At 34.5% G+C, this 21,683-nt stretch overlaps 1 protein-coding gene across 1 annotated transcript; it reads right to left on the reverse strand.

Moving 5' to 3' along the window:
- Positions 1 to 9,823: 9,823 nt before the first annotated feature.
- On the reverse strand, positions 9,824 to 11,980 carry LOC112038683 (alkane hydroxylase MAH1-like). The gene has a single exon (XM_065777839.1). The coding sequence runs from the start codon at positions 11,773 to 11,775 to the stop codon at positions 10,225 to 10,227; it is 1,551 nt and encodes a 516-aa protein (XP_065633911.1). The 5' UTR covers positions 11,776 to 11,980; the 3' UTR covers positions 9,824 to 10,224.
- Between the last annotated feature and the right edge of the window lie 9,703 nt (positions 11,981 to 21,683).

Below are 21,683 nucleotides of genomic sequence, written 5' to 3' on the forward strand. Positions count from 1 at the left end.
TTTTTTTTTTTTTGGTTAATCTTCAAGATTTTTGGGTTTAGTTTTTAGGTATGTTCTTCTACTTTTCTTCAAACTCACTAAACCCAGAACATGATTGTGGGTTTAGTTTGGGTACAATTAGTTTGAACATGAAAAACAGAAAAATTTGGGTTTAGTTTTTGGTTAATCTTCATGTTCTAGGTTTAGTGAGCCAACTCAAGTTTCAAAATTTGGGTATGTTCTTCATGTTCTTCATGTTTAAGATTTGAGTGAGAGTGTTTTGATTTGTTTGGGTTTTTGTTTTTTACATAATATGTGTTAGAGTAACGGTGAGGGAGAGGTGGGTTACGGCATAATAACAGTGAGAATTACAGGTGGGCAAAGTGTAAAAATTTAAATCACGGGTGGGCACATAGAATTAGAGGTAAATCATAGGTGGGTAAATTATAATTATCCCATTTTTTTTTTATCTCTACATGAATGTTGTTCTGAATGAATTACCCTTTTCATTGTTGGCCTTGGGTAAAAATTATTATCCCCATTGATTCTTTTGGGTGTAGATTTAGCTTAAAAATTGTTTGGATATCTTCTTGGTGTAGATTGCTGCTACTTTGGAAAGATTTGTTTTAGTTATAACTGTTGGAAAGCTTTTTTGAAATGGGGATGATATGGAATTAAACCATAACAAAGAGTCATACAGAATTTGCCTGCAAGCAGGACAGAAGCACAAATTACATCATATCAGCTTGAAATAAAAGGAATTACACAAGGGGGCGTGACCCCAAACCAAAGGTGTTGAGTTTCGGATCTTCTAGCAAGTTGAGCGAGCTCGTGAGCAATGGAGTTGAAGTTCCTGTTTAGGTGCTTGAAAAGGCATGTTTCAAAAGATTCACTAACTTGAAGAATATCCTGCACAATGTGCCCATAGCTGCTGCCAGTAGCTTTATCATGGATTGCTTGGATGACATTAAGGGAATCTGATTCAAATATAACCTTAGATAGTTGAAGCTCCTGAGCCAAGAGAGCTCCATGTTCCAGCGCCATCACTTCCGCGAGTTCAACAGTGAAGCAAGCTTGGAGAGGCTTGCTAAGAGCAGCCACAATTTGGCCATAGCTGTCTCTAATGACAACACCGATGCTAGAAGAGTTATCTAATTCAGAAGATGCCCCATCAACATTTATTTTATGAAAACCATGGGGATGAGGAACCCAGCAGGTTGGGGAAGTTCTTTGGTGACTGAAATTCCACAAAGCTAAGTTCACATAATCTTCAACATTACTCTTCGCTAAGTGCCATACTTGATTAGGAGGGAGCCCGCAACCTTCATGAACAACCTTGTTTCTGTTATACCAAATGGCCCAAGCAATAGTAAAGTAAAGCTCTGAGTCTTGGTGCGTTGTATTGGAGAGAATACAAATAGTAGAGTCAAGGAAAGAGTTTTTAGTACCATGGATGCGTAGCGGATTTTCCAGCCAAAGATTCCAAACCGAGGATGAGAAGGCACAATTAAGAAGGGCATGATCAAGATTCTCAGCATCATTTTTACACACTGGACAGGTCTTGGAATGGGAAATTCCTCTACGGTTTATGGCCTCCATTGTAGGAAGGCCATTGATACAAGCTCTCCAAGCAAAGATCTTGATTTTTGGTGGGAGATTCAGGTGCCAAAGCTTCCTCCAAATCAGTTTGCACGGGTCTCCAGTTGAGCATTCATCACTCTCAGTTGAAACCAGTAAGTTATATGCTAAATGGTAGGCACTTTTTACAGTGAATTCCCCACGTCTATTCCCAATCCAAATTATTTTATCTTCGGGAAGGTCATGACTTAAGGGAATCTTTAGAATTGTCTCTGCCTCAAAAGGAAGGAAGGCAGCCCTTATTGTGCTCACTCTCCACCACTTTGTCATTCAATCAATTAAGGAGGAGACCATTGGAAATTGGGGGATATTGTTCGGGGGGAGATGGCCTTGTAAGTAGATGGTGTTGGCAACCATTTGTCATCCCATATATGGATTAGCTTCCCATTTCCCACTCTCCACCGTGTTCCCTTCCTTATAACTTCAAGACTACTATGAATACTCCTCCAAGAGTATGATGGGGAGTTTCCAATGTTTGCATTTAGGATGTCCCCGGTGGGAAAGTACTTAGCCTTGAGAACCCTTGCCACAAGAGTGCTAGGATTTTGGAGTATACGCCAAAGTTGCTTTGCTAGCAAAGCTTTGTTGAAAGCTTGCAAATTCCTGAAGCCCATACCACCACTAGCCTTTTGTTTGCACATAGTTTTCCAACTAACCCAACACAATTTAGTTTCTTGCTGTCGTTGACCCCACCAGAAGTTTCTCATCATACTTTCAATTTCTTCACATAGACTCTGGGGGAGAAGGAAACACCTCATAGTATATGTAGGAATTGCTTGGGCAACCGCCTTTATGAGAATTTCTTTCCCACCCAATGATAAGAGTTTGCCCTTCCATCCTGCAAGTTTCTGACCAATTCTCTCCTTCAGAATAGCAAACACCTGTGTCTTTGATCTCCCAATAAAGGATGGGAGGCCTAAATACTTGGTATGCCTAGTATCTTGCATTGGGCCAAGGTTAGCCAAAATCTCTTCCTTAGCTTCTTGAGTTGTATTGGGGCTGAAAAATATTGAAGATTTGTCAGTGTTGATTTTCTGCCCCGAGGCATCCTCGTATTTCTGAAGGATATGCTTTAGCACCTGGCTTTCCTCCACACTGGCTTTGCAAAAAAGAATACTGTCATCCGCGAAGAGAAGATGAGTGACTCTTGGGCAACCCCTACAAATGGAAATGCCTGTCAAAAACTGGTTCCGTACAGCCTCATTAATGAGTGCAGAAAGACCCTCGGTACAAATGAGAAAGAGGGTTGGAGAGAGGGGGTCCCCTTGCCGAAGCCCCCGAGTAGGAGTGATATTTCCACAAGCAACCCCATTTATAAGGACTGAATATGAGACCGAAGAAATGCACCTCATAATAAGATCAATCCATTTTTTACTAAACCCCAATTTCTCCATGACCCCTTTTATGAAGCTCCATTCAACCCTGTCGAAAGCTTTACTCATGTCTAGTTTTGCTGCCATATAGCCATCAACCCCTGCATTTTTGTGGTTTAAGTAGTGCATCAACTCAAAAGCCACAAGGACATTATTAGTAATTAATCTGTCGGGAATGAAAGCACTTTGATTTTCTGAAATGATACAAGGGAGAATGACTTTGAATCTATTAGCAATAGTCTTAGATATGAGTTTATAAATAACATTACATAGACTTATGGGTTGGAAGTCCGTCATTCTTTTAGGGTTATTTACTTTGGGGATAATGGCAATGTTTGTTCTGTTTAGGCATGCCATAGATAAATTATTGTTTAAAACATTTAAGACCATATTTGTGATGTTATTACCCACAATGCACCAATACTTATGATAAAAAGTAGCGGACATACCATCGGGACCGGGTGCTTTTGTAGGATGGATCTGTTTGTGAGCAATGGCCACCTCTTACCTAGTGAAGCTTCTGTTCAGGGATTCATTCATTTCTTCAGTCACCCGGGTAGGGATAGCATCAATTTTAATTGTGCTTTTAAAAAACAGCTTAATCGTGTTTTGTATTTTGCTTTTTTTTTTTTTTTTAATAATAATATAACTTTTAACTTTTTGATAAGAATTATCTTTTTACTTTTTGTCACATATTTACATAAAAGTAAAAACTATATCTTTTAATAAATACTATACAAATATATTATTAGAAATAATCACAAATATGCATGTATACATGCATACAACAATAACTAGTCCCAGTGGTAGATTCAGGAATTATTTTTAAGATAGTCATTGAGAAACTTAAATTATACAAAATTTAATAAAGAAATAACTTGAATGTATCTATATCACCAAAAAAAAAAAAAAAATGAAAATACATGAATTGTTACCATTTTGTTTTTCTACTAACAAAGAGGGAAAAAAAAAAGGATTGATAAGAAATAAAGTGAGGATTGAGAATGTTGAGATGAGAGTAATAAAGTAAAAGAATTGAAATGATAATAGAAAATAGAAAGAAAAATGGATGATATTTGCTACAATTGTGAGCTGAGTTACTAAAGAAAGCAAAATTATTGCCACTACAAAACCAAACCAAAAAGAGCATAACTACCAGTACTATCAAGAAGAACTCATGACTACAATATTTTTCTTGAGAGGCTAGAATTATTTTTGGAGTAATTTTACATTTATAACATTTTTAAAACAAATCATGTACAACAATTTGTTATTAGTGGTTTAAAAAGTGATGTCAATATTGGACTCAAATTAGAATTAGTAACGGATTCCTGCTTATCACATAAAATTTGTTATGAAATTATTGTAAAAATGTTGTAAATGTAGTATTATTCTTATTTTTATTAAATCATAATTTTTGTAATTTTTAAATCAGGGTGATTAATATTCTTATTAGGGTGGTCAAAATAGGTTAGTTTAGTATATACAGATATTTTTTGACAAGTCAGAGTAGTCTTGTGATCAACCTAAGATACATGTAGAGCCACCCCTAACCACCACCTCCAAGCCTTAGTCTCAAATTTTTGGAGTTGGCCATCAATCCTCAACATATTAGCATGGGTTAGCCTCACATATATATATATATATATATATATATATTCTATCATTTTGTTATATCTGAAGTAATATCCTCTATTACTTTCTTAATCTGCACGTCTTTTTTTTACTACTCTATTAATGTTATTTTTTATCCTTCTGTACATTTTTTCTTTCCCTCAACGTGAATCAGCTTATTCATTCTCATCAATGCATTCATCACTCTCATCTAAACATGACTGAACCATCCCAAGCAACTCTCCCGCCTCATACTTCCATCAATAAGGAATACTCATATCTTTAAGGGAATTTTAAATTAAATCTTTCCACGTATTTCCACTTATCCATTTTAATATTCTTGTTTTACCACACCAATTTTTTGAATATTTTGCTTCTTAGTAGCCCAATATTTACTTCTGAACTCATGAGGTGAAAATTAAAAAAAAAAAATTGTCTTTTTGAAAATTTTCAATGATTTGGATATTTAAATAATCAAAACAAACTGAAAATAAACCAAATCAAAAATTGAAAATTACAAATTTCACTAAATAAATGAAAGAATTAAATTAGGGACAAAGTGAATAACACTCACTTTAGAAAAAAATTTCTCACCCACACAACATGTGTCTTTGGCTTCATAGATGAAGAACCATGAAAAATAGAGTGTCCTTGGAAGAAATTAAAATTCATTGGAGAGAGACCAATTTTGGTATTCTTTTTGACACACCACCAATCTTATTTTTTTCAAAAACTCACCATCAAACGTCATATTTGAGAGCTTGTTCATTAAAATAAATAAATGTTTGAGCTTGACTTATTTAGTAGTCAGTTCTAAACCAATTCTTGAGCTTGCATATCTACTAAAATATATATATATGTGTGTGTGTGTGTGTGTGTGTGTGTGTGTGTGTGTGTAAACAAACATCTTTTTTGAAACAAGCTCTAGCTATTCATCAATAGCTTTAGTTCATTTATAGCCCTAGATAATCCTTATTAGACTCTTAAGCTCTTGATCCACAAATCATAATTCTTCCAATACTTATAAAGACAAAGAATGAGATTTGAATTTGTTACCACTAAATGTGATAGCAGTTTTCTCTCCTCCTGGTATGAGTGTTTCTTCTCACAAAGTATGAGCTATCCTTTTCTTCTCTTTTCACCACCAGTTTTGGAAAGGGTAAGAATCTTTCTTTGCATTACTAAGTGCTCCCATATTCATCTCAAAACTTAGCCACCGAATATTGCTATGGAATCAAAGGTACTTGAACGTATCCAGAGTATAAAGCTAACAACGGAAGAAGACGAGGTCATGGCAATTAGGCCAGTAAGGTGGGACAGAGTGCTGGAGGAATTCTCATTGGGCTTGATTGGACGTTTCCTCACATCAAAAACCATCAATATTAGGGCGACAAAGAACCTGTTAAGGGCCATGTGGAACCTAGGGAGTGATTTGAAGATAGTGGAGGTGGGCGATGGACTCCTCCAGTTCAAGTTCACTTTGGAAAGTCAGCTGATGTGGGTCTAAAACAATAGCCCATGGTGCTTCGACAACCATCTCTGGGCCCTCCGACGGTGGGAAAAAGGAATGACGGTCAGGTCCGTTACTTTTATGTACCAACCTTTTTGGATTCAAGTATGGGGCTTACCGTTTGACTTAATAACTAAAGAGGTAAGGAGCGATATAGGTAACGGCTTAAGGAAGTTAGTGGAGGTGGACTGCAATGCCTTCCAAACTAAGCAAGCTTGTTTCCTCCGGCTTTGCGTGGAAGTGCCATTGAATAAGCCGCTTTGTCGAGCTGGTCTTATGATCAGTCCCAAAGATGATGAGGTGCGTGTGGCTTTTAGGTACAAGCATATTGTTGGATGGTGCTTCAAATGCGGGATGCTCGGCCATGATCTTAAGGAATGTGCATCACCTGACACCAACAAACTAGGGGAGAAACCGTATGGCGAATGGCTCAAAGCAGGTGCTTGGGTACGACAAGACGGGACGAGTGGACAACAGCCACAATCACGACGGGAACCATAGCCACGATGAGAACAGGGACCAGCATCGGTGAAGAACAAAGACCGAGACCACATACCACCAGGTGTTGAATTAGGTAGTGCGATGGAACTCGATGCTGAACAAATCGGTTCCCAGTCAACGTCTAATATGTCCCATGCACCTGATATGGACAGCCCGATAATTCCGGAACATCAGATACGTTCCAAAAACCGCATTAAAAGCTCAATCAGTGCACCACAGCTGGATGATATAAATGTCTCGGTTACAAAAACATTTCATTCAATACAAAATTATAGTGAGGTCACAAATCATGGAGTGGAGTTATTTTCGGTACCTGTTAGTTACGGTGCAAGTGAGAGACATATCAAAACCCTAGTACCATGCCCACATGACAAAAGGAAAAACACACCACCCAAGCCCACTTAGACTAGATTGCTATGCACCCCCACCAATGCATGCATGGAGATTTCTGTGGGTCAGAAAACAGTAGGTGTAAAGCAACATTACAACTCTAATGAATATGGAGACCGAATACAGAACGGAGTGGCACGCAAGCGGAACAAGACTGCGAAGGATTATTTACAGACCACAGCATCAATGGCGGAGGCTGCTGCTCAGCCCTGCCAAACACAATGATTGTTTTAAGTTGGAACTGCTAGAGGCTTAGGAACCACCGCACAGTTGAGGTGCTCGTCGAATTGGTGATGCAAAAAGCTCCCATAATTTTGTTTCTCATGGAAACAAAGTTGCCTGTTCGTGAGATGGAACATATAAAGGCTGAGTTAGGCTACCCCTCCATGCTAGCTATATCAAGTGAAGAAAGAAAGAGAGGTTTGGCTCTATTTTAGGCTATCGAGGTGGTCGTCAACACACAAACTTATTCCCTAAACCACATAGATGCCAATATATGTATACAAAACTCACCTCCATGGAGGCTAACAAGGGTTTATGGACATCCAGAGGAAGAGTGAAAGGTTGAAACTTGGAGGCTTATGCGACACCTCCATGCATGTAGGACACTACCATGGGTATGCCTAGGAGACTTTAACGAGATTTTGTCCTCCGACGAGAAAAAGGGCGGTAATCCTAGATAGGTGACACCTATGTTAGCATTTTGGCACACTCTTCTCCAATGTGGGCTAGCTGATCTTGGTTTTAGGGGCTATCGGTTCACTTGGAGGAATGGTCAGTATGGGGCAGCATTTGTGGAGGAGAGATTGGATAGGTTTGCTGCCACACTAGAGTGGAGAGAGATGTTTCCTAAGGGCATAGTGCACCAACTTGCTGTGTCTTATTCCAATCATGACCTAATATTGTTGGACATGGATCCAGCAACCTATCCTCAATGCCAACATCATCGAATCCAACGTTTTGAGGATAAGTGCGTGACACATCCTGATTGCGAAAACATAATTCGGGAGTCATGGAGTCAAGCTCAACCATGTGGCAGTCCAATGTATTGCCTCTTTGAAAAAAATAAAAAAGTGCTAGTTGGATCTTATAGCATGGAGTAGGCGAACCTTTGGTAATACTAGAACCATGTTGGATGCCGAGCAGAGAGAGTTGGCTGACTTGGTGCGTGGAGGTTTTGGGCAGAATATGGAAAGAATAAATGGGGTGAAGAAGGAGATAAGGGAACTACTACATCAGGAGGAAGTTTTTTGGCGACAAAGATCAAGATTTATTTGGCTACCGGTGGGGTATAAAAACACAATTTTTCAACCAAAGAGCAAGCCAAAGAAGAAGGACGAACAATATTGAGGGGCTGCATGATAATGATGGGGTATGGCAAACGAGAGGGGATGAAGTGGCCAACATTGCGGAGGGGTACTATAAAAATTTATTCACTTCCTCAAACAGTTTGGAGATGGAAAAGGTGATTGAGGCAGTGGGCCATGTGGTGACGGAGGAAATGGCACAATCATTGGTTCGGCCTTACACTGAAGAAGAAATAAGGACCGCCCTCTTTTAGATGCACCCATCCAAAGCACCGGGACCTGAAGGTATGTCGCCTTTCTTTTTTAAAAAATTATAGCATATTGTAGGGCATGATGTCACTATGGCTATCTTATCTTTTTTACACTCAAGAAGATATTTACGGAAAATGAATTTTACACATATTTTACTCATACTTATATAAAAGAGTTGTCACCAAGGGCTTCGACCACACCGGTATTGTCTACTCTAACACTACTAGTGAAGTTTTTTTTTTGAGAAGGAAAAAAAACTTCGCTAGTGGTGTTAGAGTAGACAATACCGGTGTGGTCGAAGCCCCTAGTGAAGTTAATATCTCCTTCTCCGATTGTGATGTTTGTTTAAAATTATAGGTTCTACATTCGAGAATGGTTGCTCCTTGTTAAATGTCGTGGGCAATGGAGTTTAGGCCAAAAGTTTTGGTCGAAAAAGGAATATTCTGACATTGGTAGTTGAATTTCTTGGTCGTTAGTCCTTGAAATATATAGGAATTATTTGAGTGAGAGAGATAGGGTACTAAACTTTGGTAAAAGAATAATTATTTTGCTATTTTAGAGGTAGAATGAATTTTTATATGTATATAAAATAAAAAAATAGACAATAAAAATTTGAATTCTCACTTTTCAAAAATTTTAAGGTCAAAATCCATTGTTCATTCCAAAATTTTAGTTTATGAGCTATTTTAGTTCTTAAAATTAATCGATCACTTTTAGACGTTAATGACTTTAAAGTAATCACAAATACTTATTAAATTATTGGCAATATACTAGTACTCAGTATTCACCAATATCAAAATATTTTATTTCAGTTATCAATTCAAAATGAACTTTGATATGTTATTAACAACATTGCTTCAACTGAAAAGGAATCAACTCCATTTGAAATGGATCTTTCATAATTTCATATTAAATATTACAATTTAAAAAGTATATGGACTTCTAAATCAAATAAATTTTTAAGTTTGAAATATACTCTCTTCAATTCTAATGAAATATAAAGGATCTTGTTTGACTTCAACCACTGGAATATGATAGTCTTAAGTAATTGCCCCTGCAAATATTTTCATTTGGGTAATTATTGTTTCTCCCTCTTGGAGGTAGAAAGTTTATTAGAATGGTTATACTTTCATACCAATTTTCGTTTGGGTAATTATTGTTTCTCCCTCTTGGAGGTAGAAAGTTTATTAGAATGGTCATACTTTCATACCAATTATCTGCAAGTTACATATGATATGAAAGAATGTAGAAACGTTGTGAAAGAGTTTATTGAAATGTCCATCCAGCCCAAAACATGTGGCTCCTACACAAAGTGCTTAATGAATTATTGCAAGTGCACAATCCAAGTGTCTCACGCAACTATAATTATTCGGAAACAATACTTTAAACAATATTTATTGGATGACATGGAGAACTACTTTGCCACCGATGTACTTTAGAAAGTACTATAAATTTTTTTTTTTGTGAGTAATTTATTACACACAACTTATTAAACATATATTTGCTTGCACATGCATCAAAATTAGACTGAAAACATGACTTGAAGTCGCTCTTTTAAAGTTGAAAATCGCGACTTCAAGTCTAAATTCTAGTGCAATTTTTATGTGTATGCAAATGTGTATATACCAAGACGTGTTTATAAATCATTTCCCTCTCTTTGTCAAACAAATCTCTTGCATATTCTTACCTTCAAACCATGTTTCATGTGAAGTACAATGGAAAATCTCGGTGAAACAGAATGACCTTCAACCATGTGAACATGATAATTCCAAATGATGGTGCTTGCAATTATTTTCATTTGGATGAAGGTCATATCCTTACCTAAACAAGTCCTCGGTCCTGCATTAAATGGTATGAACTTGAAAGATGGTACATGCACTATTCTTCCATGCTCTGAAATCCATCTCTCTGGCTTGAATTCCAAGCAATCTTGACCCCATATGCTTTCCATCCTTCCCATTGAGTATAAAGAGAGAACCATTTTTGTATTTGGCTTGATAGAGTGACCGCTAGGAAGAATATCAGATTGCAATAAAGTTTTTTGATTGAAAGGTAAAGGTGGAAAAAGGCGTACGGATTCGCATATCGCTCCGTGGAGATATACTGGCTTACTTAGCTCGTCTATGTTCAAATCCTTCAACTTTCCATTATCCAACAAATGCTCCTTGATTTCTTCTAAAATCTTGGTTTCCATTAATGGGTGTGTTGCAACAAGCCAAAAAAGCCACGTGAGTCCAGAAATTACGGTGTCTCTCCCTGCTGCCAAGAGATTAAATGCTGTGTCCCTTAGAAACTTGTTGGATTTTGTAATATTACCGTTCATTTCTCCTTCTTGTTCCTCCATAACTATAGTTGTAAACAAGTCCATTTTTAGATCCTCCTTCTTCAGGGTTTCCTTTCCTTTGGTTGAGATGCATTCGTATGCAAATTCATCCAAAACTTTCCAACCACGTAATAGCTTCTTCTCTGATCCATTCTGAAGCTTTCTTTGTAACTTCCACCATCTTTTTGGCACAAAGTGTCGATAGAACGAATTTTCCTCCATTTCATTAAACGCTTTTGAATGTGCAACGTTAGGGAATTCAATGGAGAGACAATTTGGATCGTGACCTAAAACCGTTAAGCAAACAATATCAAAGGTGAATCGTTGGAAAACATCTTGTAAATCAACCTCAATTCCCAGACTTGAAACGTGATCAAGAATTGGAATGAGGCCCTTTTCCACCTTTCCCTTGACAACTTCCTCAAAGAACACCTTATACTTGTTGTCCTTTAACAATGTTTGAAATAGCTTCCTTTGAAATCCCCACGAGTCATGATCAGAATTGAAAATCCCATCTCCCAAAGATTCAAAAGCCTCTTGAAACTCTGGTCCTCTTGGATAGTTAGAAAAGTTTTTGCTGCAAATGTTGTGGACATTCATGGGATTGCTAGTGAGCACGAAGTTCATGCCAGTGAACCAAGGACCTTTAAACTCGAAAGTCCCCCCATTATGTTTTAGGAGCCATGTAAAATATTCGTGCACATTCGATAGATTTTGAAGAAGGCCTGGGAGCATTCCGACAATAGGCCAATTGTGATGGTTTGGGCTTTGCTCCATCTCCATTGACAAAGAAAAAGGAAGCATAAAAATATTGCTAGCTACGAGTATCTCTGGAGTCAAAAGTAGCGTGGCCATTGGAGTTGATAGAAACTTTATGGTTAATTTCATGAAGTCTCAGACTCCCAAAGGTGGATGGCTTCTATAAGCATGCAAATTGCTAAGGGTGGGTGTATTTATTTTACAGCCAACTGTAGGATGGTTAGGCTTGTGGTACTAACATTAATTCAAGAATAGAAAACAATTATCCCATAATGGAATGAAAGTCCTCCATTACTTGTAAAAATCAATCAAAAAAAAAGGGGAAGAAAGCAATTAAGGCCTATCAATACCATCACCTGTTATTTAATTAGATTTTTTTTTTTTTTTTTTGTGGAGAATTTATTTAATTAGAATAAGAAAAGGTTGCCTGTGTGAAACATTCATAGGTTAGTCAATGATACAATGGGCATGTTTCGATAGAATTCTAAAAAAAAAGTGCCACATGGCAAAATGGCACGTTTTAAAAAAAAAAATGTCAAATAAATTAATAAGTGTAGTTGTTATTAATTTATTTCGCTGGAAAATCTTCTAGATATTTTTTCATATTTTTCAGTGTTTGGTAGCATATAAAAAATTAGTCAATGAAAAATTATCCTTAATCAAAAGAAAACCCTAATAAAATAAGGCTTATTTTCTATAACTTATTTTCCAAAAAAGAAGAAGAAAAAGATGGAAAACAATCTTTCCCTCATATGTTTGCATCTCTTATAAATATTGAGTGCAAATTTCATAAGAATGTGATGTAAAACTTATATTTACATCTTTCAAATAAATACTGCCACGTCAGATTTGCTTAAAAGTAAGAATATAGCCTAAACCACTAGATCACAGTTTTAACATATGATACACTCTAAAATCCGAAAATTTAAAAAAATTGTCCAGATGGAACGGGTACGACGTCGGAGACATCGTACCAAACAATAACGGATCTCCTTTTCAAACTCCTCTATGTTATTTCTTCAACTGTGTACATCATCAATTTTCTTTTGTGTATGTTTTTGAAAAATTAAAGGGTAAATATCTTATACTCCTTATAATAAAGAAGTTTAAGATCATCCTTACGACCAAAACATAATTAGGTGGTTTTATTGTCTTTCCTTGACAAAAGAAAGCATTTTTTAATTGTGTTAATTCTGTTTAGAGGAGTACTGTGTTTCACTTTCACTACATTAGTAGTTTCAAAACACTCAAGTGAGCTGGCCACCATGGATCTGACGGAAAAGATTTGCTTCTGAAGAAATTTCCTTCTGGGTACTCTGGAATGGAACACAATTAAAGTCATTCAACAGAGGCCTTGATAATGGTGGGTTCAGATTTGGTATTCTTGTCGGAAGATTATTGTCACTTCCCTTCTCTGGCGTAAACTGTTTTTCTTTTCTTTGTTTATTTGTTTGTTTTTATCTTATATATATATATATATATATATATTTTAATGAGACTGTGATCCAATGTGTTAGACTCTATTATAATCTTTAGACAAATCTGATGCGTTAGGAAATGATTGGAGGGTGTAAATATAGACATTTACACAAATATTTATTAAATTTAATTTCTAAATATTATTTTTTTCTTTGCTGCGACCCATGGGAGCATAATTTTTTTGGCGCTTTCATTCTTTCTCACAATAAGTTTTCTCACTTCTTCTCTCTTCCCTTTACTTTTTCTCTCTTCTCACACCTCACTGTCACTCACTCTGCCTCGTCTCTTCTCTTCCCACAAATTAGTATCGTCAAAATATATTGATTAGGATGTTGCCATACAAGAGAAGTTGCCACCAAAATATTAGGAGTGTGGCTGTCAAATTATATTGATTAGAAATTTAGAATGCTCCAATGTTGATTAGGATGTTATCAAATTATATTGATTAGAATCTATACTATTAATAATAGGATTCTTGGTTTGGTTTTGAACTTTTTATGTACTAAAATACCCTTATACAAATTCTTAAACTCTCTAAATACCTCTATCATTTAGTTAAATAATTTGAATTAAAAAACACAAGCGGGTTAAAAAAGTAATTTACTTTTCCTAAGTTTTATATTTTTCTCTTTATCTTCTCCATTTAGCCTAAAACTTAGGGTACTATTTCTATCTTATTTTTAAACATTATTCTACATTACCTTATCTCTTTCTTTAATAAAACAAAATACACACAGTTATTTAAATATCACTTTTAAACATTATAACACTAAACCAAAAAAATAAATAAATAAAAAAGAAAATTATTACATGCGCAAAGCACATATGATGAGTCTAGTGCTCTTATATTGCCATACGTGAGAAGTTGCCACCAAAGTTGCTCTTATCATTGTTATAACCATACTATTAGGATTTTTTAGTTAGTTGCTAAATAAGTCTCCAATTGAGAGATAATTGTTTAGCTTTAAATATTAGGATGTAAGCCATTAGAAGGTCATGGGATGAATTCCAAATTATACTGGGATGAATCTCTGTTCCTATCATTTATGGACAAAATATAGCTTTTAATTATTATTTTTTATCCATGTATGCATGATACAGGCATATTTAAGCTTGATTTCTTTTTTCAAAGGCCTTAGAACCATCTAATAAAATTTGGTCAACAAACCGGAGCAAGCTGTGCCATTTGGCTGTGCAAGCACAAATTTCCTTCCGTCTGAAACATGTGTAATAAAGTGATATGCATTCATACTCACTCAAGTCTAATGTGTAATTGGTGTTCAATCTTGTATATTAGATAATCCATGTTCTTGTATATATGTTCATTCCTCTTTTCCAAGATTTTTCATTACTCTTCCAAATTCTATTTGATAACTGGTGCTCTTGTATATATGAGTGCTTTCTTTAAGTACACATTTAATTCATAATCATCATTTTTTTTTTTTTTTGGGAATGTAGATGGATAACCCATCACTTCTGGCCGCCAAAATGTGGGCAGCTACATTTGTCATTGCTTTGGGTATTGTTCTTTTAAAATGGAGCTTATAGTTATTTTGAATTATGAGCTTATGGAGCTTATATATATGAGAACTATATAGGTCATATATATATATATATATATATTATTGTGAAAATTTTAGTTTGAAAACCAAATTCATATATATATATATATATTTTTTATTGTTGATTACATTAGTTGGATTTACATAAATTTCATATTATACATGTTTTAAATTATACAAGAAATGCTACAAAATACTTGTGCATACCTAACACCAGAAAACATTCTCAAGCTCATTTCAAGATCGTTACCAAACACTGGAAAATAAGATAGTTTTCAAAAAACCGTTCTCCGAAATATGACCTATTTTTCAGAAAACGTTAATACTGAAACAAACAGAACGTTATTATCAATGAAAGTAGGGCATGCCTTCTTGGGTTGCTACCTTGCCTAGTCTATGATTTCTTTTCCTTTCTTTTTTAATATATTCAATTTGCATTGATCTACTACCATTTGATTCTTTCTTTTGAAGCTTCATTTTTAATATAAGAAATACTACTCATTAATTAGGTGGATATATAAATGGTAAAACTACTTTATTGGTCCCTAAAGTTTGCCTACTGAGCAAATTTGGTCTCCGTAATTTCAAGTGAACACTAATGATCCTTGAAGTTTAAAAAATGAGTGTTATTGATCCTTCAATTAACTTCAATTAGGCAATGACACAACATGTTTTATCGAGGGTGGCCACCATTTTATTATAAAAAAAAGCATGCATCACATATTCACAATACAATGAATATACATGTAAGAAATTGGTCATCCCAAATATATGGGTCTTTTAACATATCAAACACCGTTATTAGAAACGAATCTAACCACAGAGAGAGAGAGAGAGAGAGAGAGAGAGAGAGTTTCATACTAAAATACCTTTTAATGGGATTGTACTAGAGCTATGTCCATTAATAGGAGCTAAGAACATCTCATGATCTGTCACCAAAACAACGGGAATATTGACATTGTTGCATTTTCTTTATTTCATTTGTTTGCTTTCCCGACCAAAAGTGAAAGGTAATAAATTGTAATATGAGATCTATATTGTACCTTGTAATTAGTAAATTGGAAAACAAATGACAATATATAAAAGAATCTTTATAGATTTGGCAGTTATTGTGGCTGAATCTTCAAAGGTTCGAGAGAAAAAAGAACTCCTAGGAGGAAGGTCTTTTAAATTTTAGGGAATCTGCTTTTTATAAAAGAGAATGGGACTAAATTTCCTAAGGCTTAAGGGGCGTTTGGTAAAAGATTTTTAATATGTGTGGATGAAAAAATGTGTGGAAATATGTGTTATGGTGTTTAAACATGATTTAATTAAATAACATGATTTCTTTTATTAATAAATTATTAAAATGAGATTCACCAAACTTGTATTGTTAATAATTTTAACTCAAAATTGATTGTTTCTATTATCAATAAATTACAAATAATAAATTCATATCTTATAAACTTATTAATTACAAACTTTCACAATCCAATCTCAAATCTATTTATGTTTTTATACATGTACACATACAACAAGAAGAAGAAGAAGAAGAAGAAGAAGAAGCCTTAGTCCCAAATTTTTGGAGTTGGCTATCAGTACTCAACAAATTAGTTAGGGTCAACTATGTGTATTCTTTTGCGGAACTTTATTATATCAAAAGTCATACTCTCTACTACTTTCTTAATTGACATGCCATTTTCCACTACTCTGCTAATGTTGACTTTTATCTTCCTCTACATTTTCCTTTTTTTTTTTTTTGGTTCTCTCAACATGAATAAACTCACTCTTTCTCATTAATGCATTAATCACTCTCCTCTAAATATGACCAAACCAATGCAGGCGACTCTCCTTCATATTTCTATCAATAGGGAACACATTTATCTTTAAGATACCTTCCTCATTTAGAATCCTATCTTTCGTGTATTTTTTATTTATCCATTTTAACATTCTCATTTCAACTACACTCATTTTTTGATATTGTGTTTATTAGTAGCCCAACATTTAGTACCATAGAGCAAAATTGGTCTATGATAATCTTATAAAAGTTACCCTTACTTGAAAGGTATTCCACAATCACACTAGACTTTTGATGTGCTTCTCTACTTCATCCATCGTGCTCTTATCTTACGATTCCTCTTCCATCTCCCCATCTTTATAAATTACTCCAAGATATTGAAAATTCTTGCTCTTTAGTGTATCTTTTGACCATCAAGTCTTATTGACCCTTGATCTTTGTTTCTGCTTTCACTAAACTTAAATGTTTTTTTTTTTTGGTACTATATCTTAATCCTACTTAATCAAAAGCTTTAAATTCTAGAGCATTTCGCCAAATTTTAAACTTGGCATTAACTTCATATCTAGTTTCATCCACAAAAATTATATCATATACAAAAAGAATATAGTAAGGGATTTCCTCTTGAATTGAATTAGTAATCTCATCCATCACTAGTGCAAAGAACTATGGACTTAATTCTGATCCTTGATGCAAACTTATAGTGATAGGAAACTCAACTCCAATGCCTTCACTTGTTCTCACACTAGTTATAGCTCTATGATACATATCCTTAATCAACTTAATATACTTTAGATGAACTCATTTCATTTCCAAAACTCACCACATAACCTCTCTAGGGACCCTATCATATACTTTCTCTAGATCAATAACACCATTTGGAGAACTTTATACACCTATCTATATTCTTTTTATTTGACATCTAAGTAAGAAAATAGCTTCCATGGTATATCATGGTATAAAACAAAAGTGATTTTTTGATGTTGTTGTTTCATGTTTTAAACTTTTTTTTAATCATTTTTTCCAAAGTTTCATTAATGTGACTAATAAGTTTAATTCCATGATAATTTGTATAGTTTTGAATATCCTCTATGTTCTTGTAAATATGTATAAAAGTACTTCTCAAACTTGAAATGTGTATAGTTTCAACTGCAACCCAAACCCAATATCAAACCTGGTCAACAAGATGAAAGCATGGAAAACCCATTAATGGAAATAAAAAATAAAGCCAAATCAAACTCAGTCAACAACACGAAAAATTCATCAACGGAAAACCCAATTTTCAAACCCATCAACACAAACCCAATCAACACCACAATAGCCTACTAGTCTTTGAGACCCAAACTGAATCCAATTTGAGACCGACGTTGTTAAGGCCAAACCCAAACCCAACGAAGGCAGAACGTGCCTAAACGGGGTTCCATTGATTTCGTCCTTCTTTAACAACAACAAGCTCTGATGCGCAGAGAGAGAGAGAGAGAGAGAGATTTCTTTGGGTCTTAATGAGTGCAATAGAGAGAGATTTCTTCTTTTGCCATAAAGATAGACCTGAGAGGAGAAAGAGACCTGAGATGGAATAAAATATAAGTTTTTAATTTTTAGATGTTGCTACAATGTCATATATATATTTGAACAGTAATAAAGCACTGGATCATGTAGGTGTGTTTTTGGTATTTTTTAATACAATATCATCTAAAATACATTTATATGGATTTTACATTCCCTAATGGGAATGCTCTTATACAAAGAGTTTTTTTCATGCATATAGTTATTGCTTTAATAGATAGTGTAGGGACTCAAAAGTTTGGCGCCCAAACCCACTTAGAATAGTGAGACCTATACCACCAAATTAGGCCCAAACAGATAGAATTTATAAAGAGAGTGGGAAAAATAGGTCTGAGTTCAAGTCTGAAGATTCAAGTAAGAAGGAATGAGTTAGAAGCAAAAATCAAGTAGTATTAATGTTTTCCTCAGGCCAGCCCGAGGACAAATTCTTACACAAGGATATGCACTCTCCTTTTTCTCTTTCTCCCTATTGTTCTTGTTCTAATCTCTTTTTCTTCCTTTTTTTTTAGTCCCTTCATCTGGAAGTTCTCTTCCTTTGTATACTCCTATGCTTCTTGCATCCTTTTAGGTTCTCCTTAGGACACTTGTCCCATTAAACTCCTGTTGAAGGTGGTAGAAGGGGTTGCTTAGATGGAAATCTACTATTCAGATGTCATTTCCTCATCAATGCAGCTAATGAAGCTGTTGTCCATCATTTAATGCGGAGGTAGTAGGTAGGCTTTCACAGGAAACTTCTTTCAAATACTTTGACCCTCTCCTTCAATGCCATTTTCTCCACTCGGGCTTCCAAAAGATATTTTGTCCCTTCCCACCTTCTTCACGGGCAAACCCATTCCTCAAGTTTAAGGTGCTTTTGTTAATAAACGAATAATGGTCAGAGCATTCTTAGTTTTCCTTGGTCCTCGGGTCCCCATAAATAGATTTTTAGGAATTATATGGATGGTAGGATTAAAAAATATGTGAGAAGACAGAAAAATGGAAAGATAAAATTTTTTTTAATTTTTTAGTATGTTTAATATGAATTTGTTTTGCTTGGTTGAGAAAAAAAAATGAGGTGAAATAAAAATTAATTTTTTTGACTTTACTATGTGCCATTATTATGTCAAAAGACTCAAAACTAGTATCTTAGTAGTATATAAGAAGTAAAAATTTTCCATTATCATTTAAGAAAAATTAAATTTAACAATTAAATTATTAATATAACATCTTATAAAAGTGAAATCATCACACTTACTATATTATTTTATTTTTATTCATCATCCATTATATATGCAAGGGAAAAAAAAAAAAAAACTATGTGATTAATTGAATTAGTTAGAGTAACGCATCACAATGATTATACGATTTTACACTACAAGAAATTTTGTTATTTTCAACGGTAGAAACCATTGAAAAAAGTACTATAAACTGTCGAAAAAAGTATTTTCAATGGTAAAAATGACCATTGAGACCGTCACTCAAACCTATGTTGAGATTTTTTTTTTTCGACAACTTATGTGACCGTTGAAAAATGTGTTCTACCTTTATCAATGGTTATTAAACGTTAAACTATTATTAAAAACCGTTGAAACATATGCACATAAATATTAAGAGTATAGTATGCTTATTTCCTTCATCCATATGCACTCAATCATTGATAAAAGTTGTCTTGAGATCAATTTTAACAGTTTGTAACTGTTAAAATAAGTATTTGCAAGGATTGGCTTTAGACTTTCGGCCCACTAGCAATGGATGATGGCCCAATGAGCCCAAAACAATATATTTGTTAGAGAGTGGATTTTACATGTAAGACTTAGCAAATCATGTAGGGGCCACAAGGGATTGGATTCACGCCAAAAAGATAAGAAAACCAATTTAAAGAGGGAATAATGCTCCTCGGTTAAGTCCAAGGATCCACTGTTCTTATATTCACTCAAGTTTTTTAAAGTACAAGATATTCTTTCTCTCTCTTTCTTCTAATTTTTCTTTCTTCTCTGTGATTACCTCCCTCAGTTCTCAAGGGGATCTTTTCTTTATATAGTTTTACCCCCTTTCAATCCCAGCCTTCCATCTGTTGATTGTGTAAGTGATCTTCTAGATGCTTATCCCATCAGAGCCCTCACGAAACATTTGTATATAACTGTAAGGCTTAACGTCACTGTTCAAGCATCATTTCCACATAAATGCAGCCAGATGGTTAGGTGCAGAACATTTAATATAGTGGTAGCAGCTTTCTTCTCAGATATTTACTAGTTCACTGTTGACTATTTTATCTGAAAATTATCATTAGAGGTATAGTGCCCTCTTGCACTGTATCTTATGGGAAACTGGGCTTCGATCCCCCTAGGACATTTCCTGAGGAAGGGTGGATCCTCGGGAGACATCCCTTGTTCGTTATTACTTGTCCTTATCCTCATCCCTTTGCCATACAAGCTTATCTTACTGTTCAACCCTACTCTGGTTATCCTACATCCTCAGATGAGGCCCACGACTCAATATTCCTACTAGGCTCATTTATCCCTGCAGTATTCATTTAAAAAAAAAAAATTTGGATGCACTCTTTCGAGTTGATCAAAATTTAATAACCTGATTCAAATAAAACATAAACACAATTGTTCAATTCCAAATTGAACACCATTCTCGTATAAAAACTAAAACACCAGTCTAATTCTCAAGTATTCAAATAGTTCCAAGTTTTCAAAAAAAAAAAAAAAAAGAAAAAAAAAACTTAAACACTAGTCTAATTCTCATATGCTTCCAACTTCTCAACTTGCATTAAAACTTGCATGCCTGCAATAAAAAGGAAAGAACCTATAATTAGACAGTTTGTTTACAATAAACAAATGATGTCTTGAAAATAATGCTAAGAAAGTATACTAGTAGAGCTTTTTTAATTTAAAGAAATAAATATTAATACATATGGGTCCCTAGATATCAATTATAGAAGTTTAATCTGGCAATTATGGACACCCATATCTATGAGGCTTGTGGATGAATGACACACATCCTCTTAGTGGTGGCTCTAGGTATTTTATTTAGGGTAGTTATTAAGAAATTTAAATTATCACAATATTTTTCTTGGTACCATTTTTTAAGGAAAAATGAAATTAGAAATTACTTTTACTGAATAGGTTGAACAAGCTACAAATTTTAAATTTTTTTTTTATAATAGGTTTTTTGTTGAATAATTTTTTCACTTCTTGTTGTTTGGTCTTGTATTGTTTTTGTTTGGTTTATGTTTGTTGTTATTTAAGTTTTAAAAAAAAGGATTAAGAATTATGTTTGGGGGTAGAATTAATTTGAAGTAATGCTATATCCACAACATTTTTACAATAAATCTTATGCAAAAAGCTGTTATTGGTGGGTAAAAAAAATAATATTAGTACTTGGTCCAAATTAGAATCAATAATAGCTTACCACATTAGATTTGCTGTAAAAATGTTGTGAATATAGCACTACTCTTTTTTTTGTCGAATCCAAATTTTTGTAATTTTCAAGTTAGGGTGTTCAAAATTTTTATTAGGGTAATCACAATAAGTTAGTTTAGCATATAATATTTTTTGGCAAATGTATATATACATATTTTTCAAGTCAGGGTGGTCCTATGACCACCTTGGCTTGCATGTAGAGCCACCACTGCATCCTCTTGAGTTATATATAAATTATTATGAATTTTT

The sequence above is a fragment of the Quercus suber genome, unplaced genomic scaffold, assembly GCF_002906115.3.
Source record: "Quercus suber isolate HL8 unplaced genomic scaffold, Cork oak 2.0 scaffold_165, whole genome shotgun sequence".
In the NCBI taxonomy this organism is placed as follows: Eukaryota; Viridiplantae; Streptophyta; class Magnoliopsida; order Fagales; family Fagaceae; genus Quercus; species Quercus suber.

Excerpts from the sequence above, each read along its gene's own strand:
- LOC112038683 (XM_065777839.1), bottom strand. The coding sequence starts at position 11,775 with ATGAAATTAACCATAAAGTTTCTATCAACTCCAATGGCCACGCTACTT.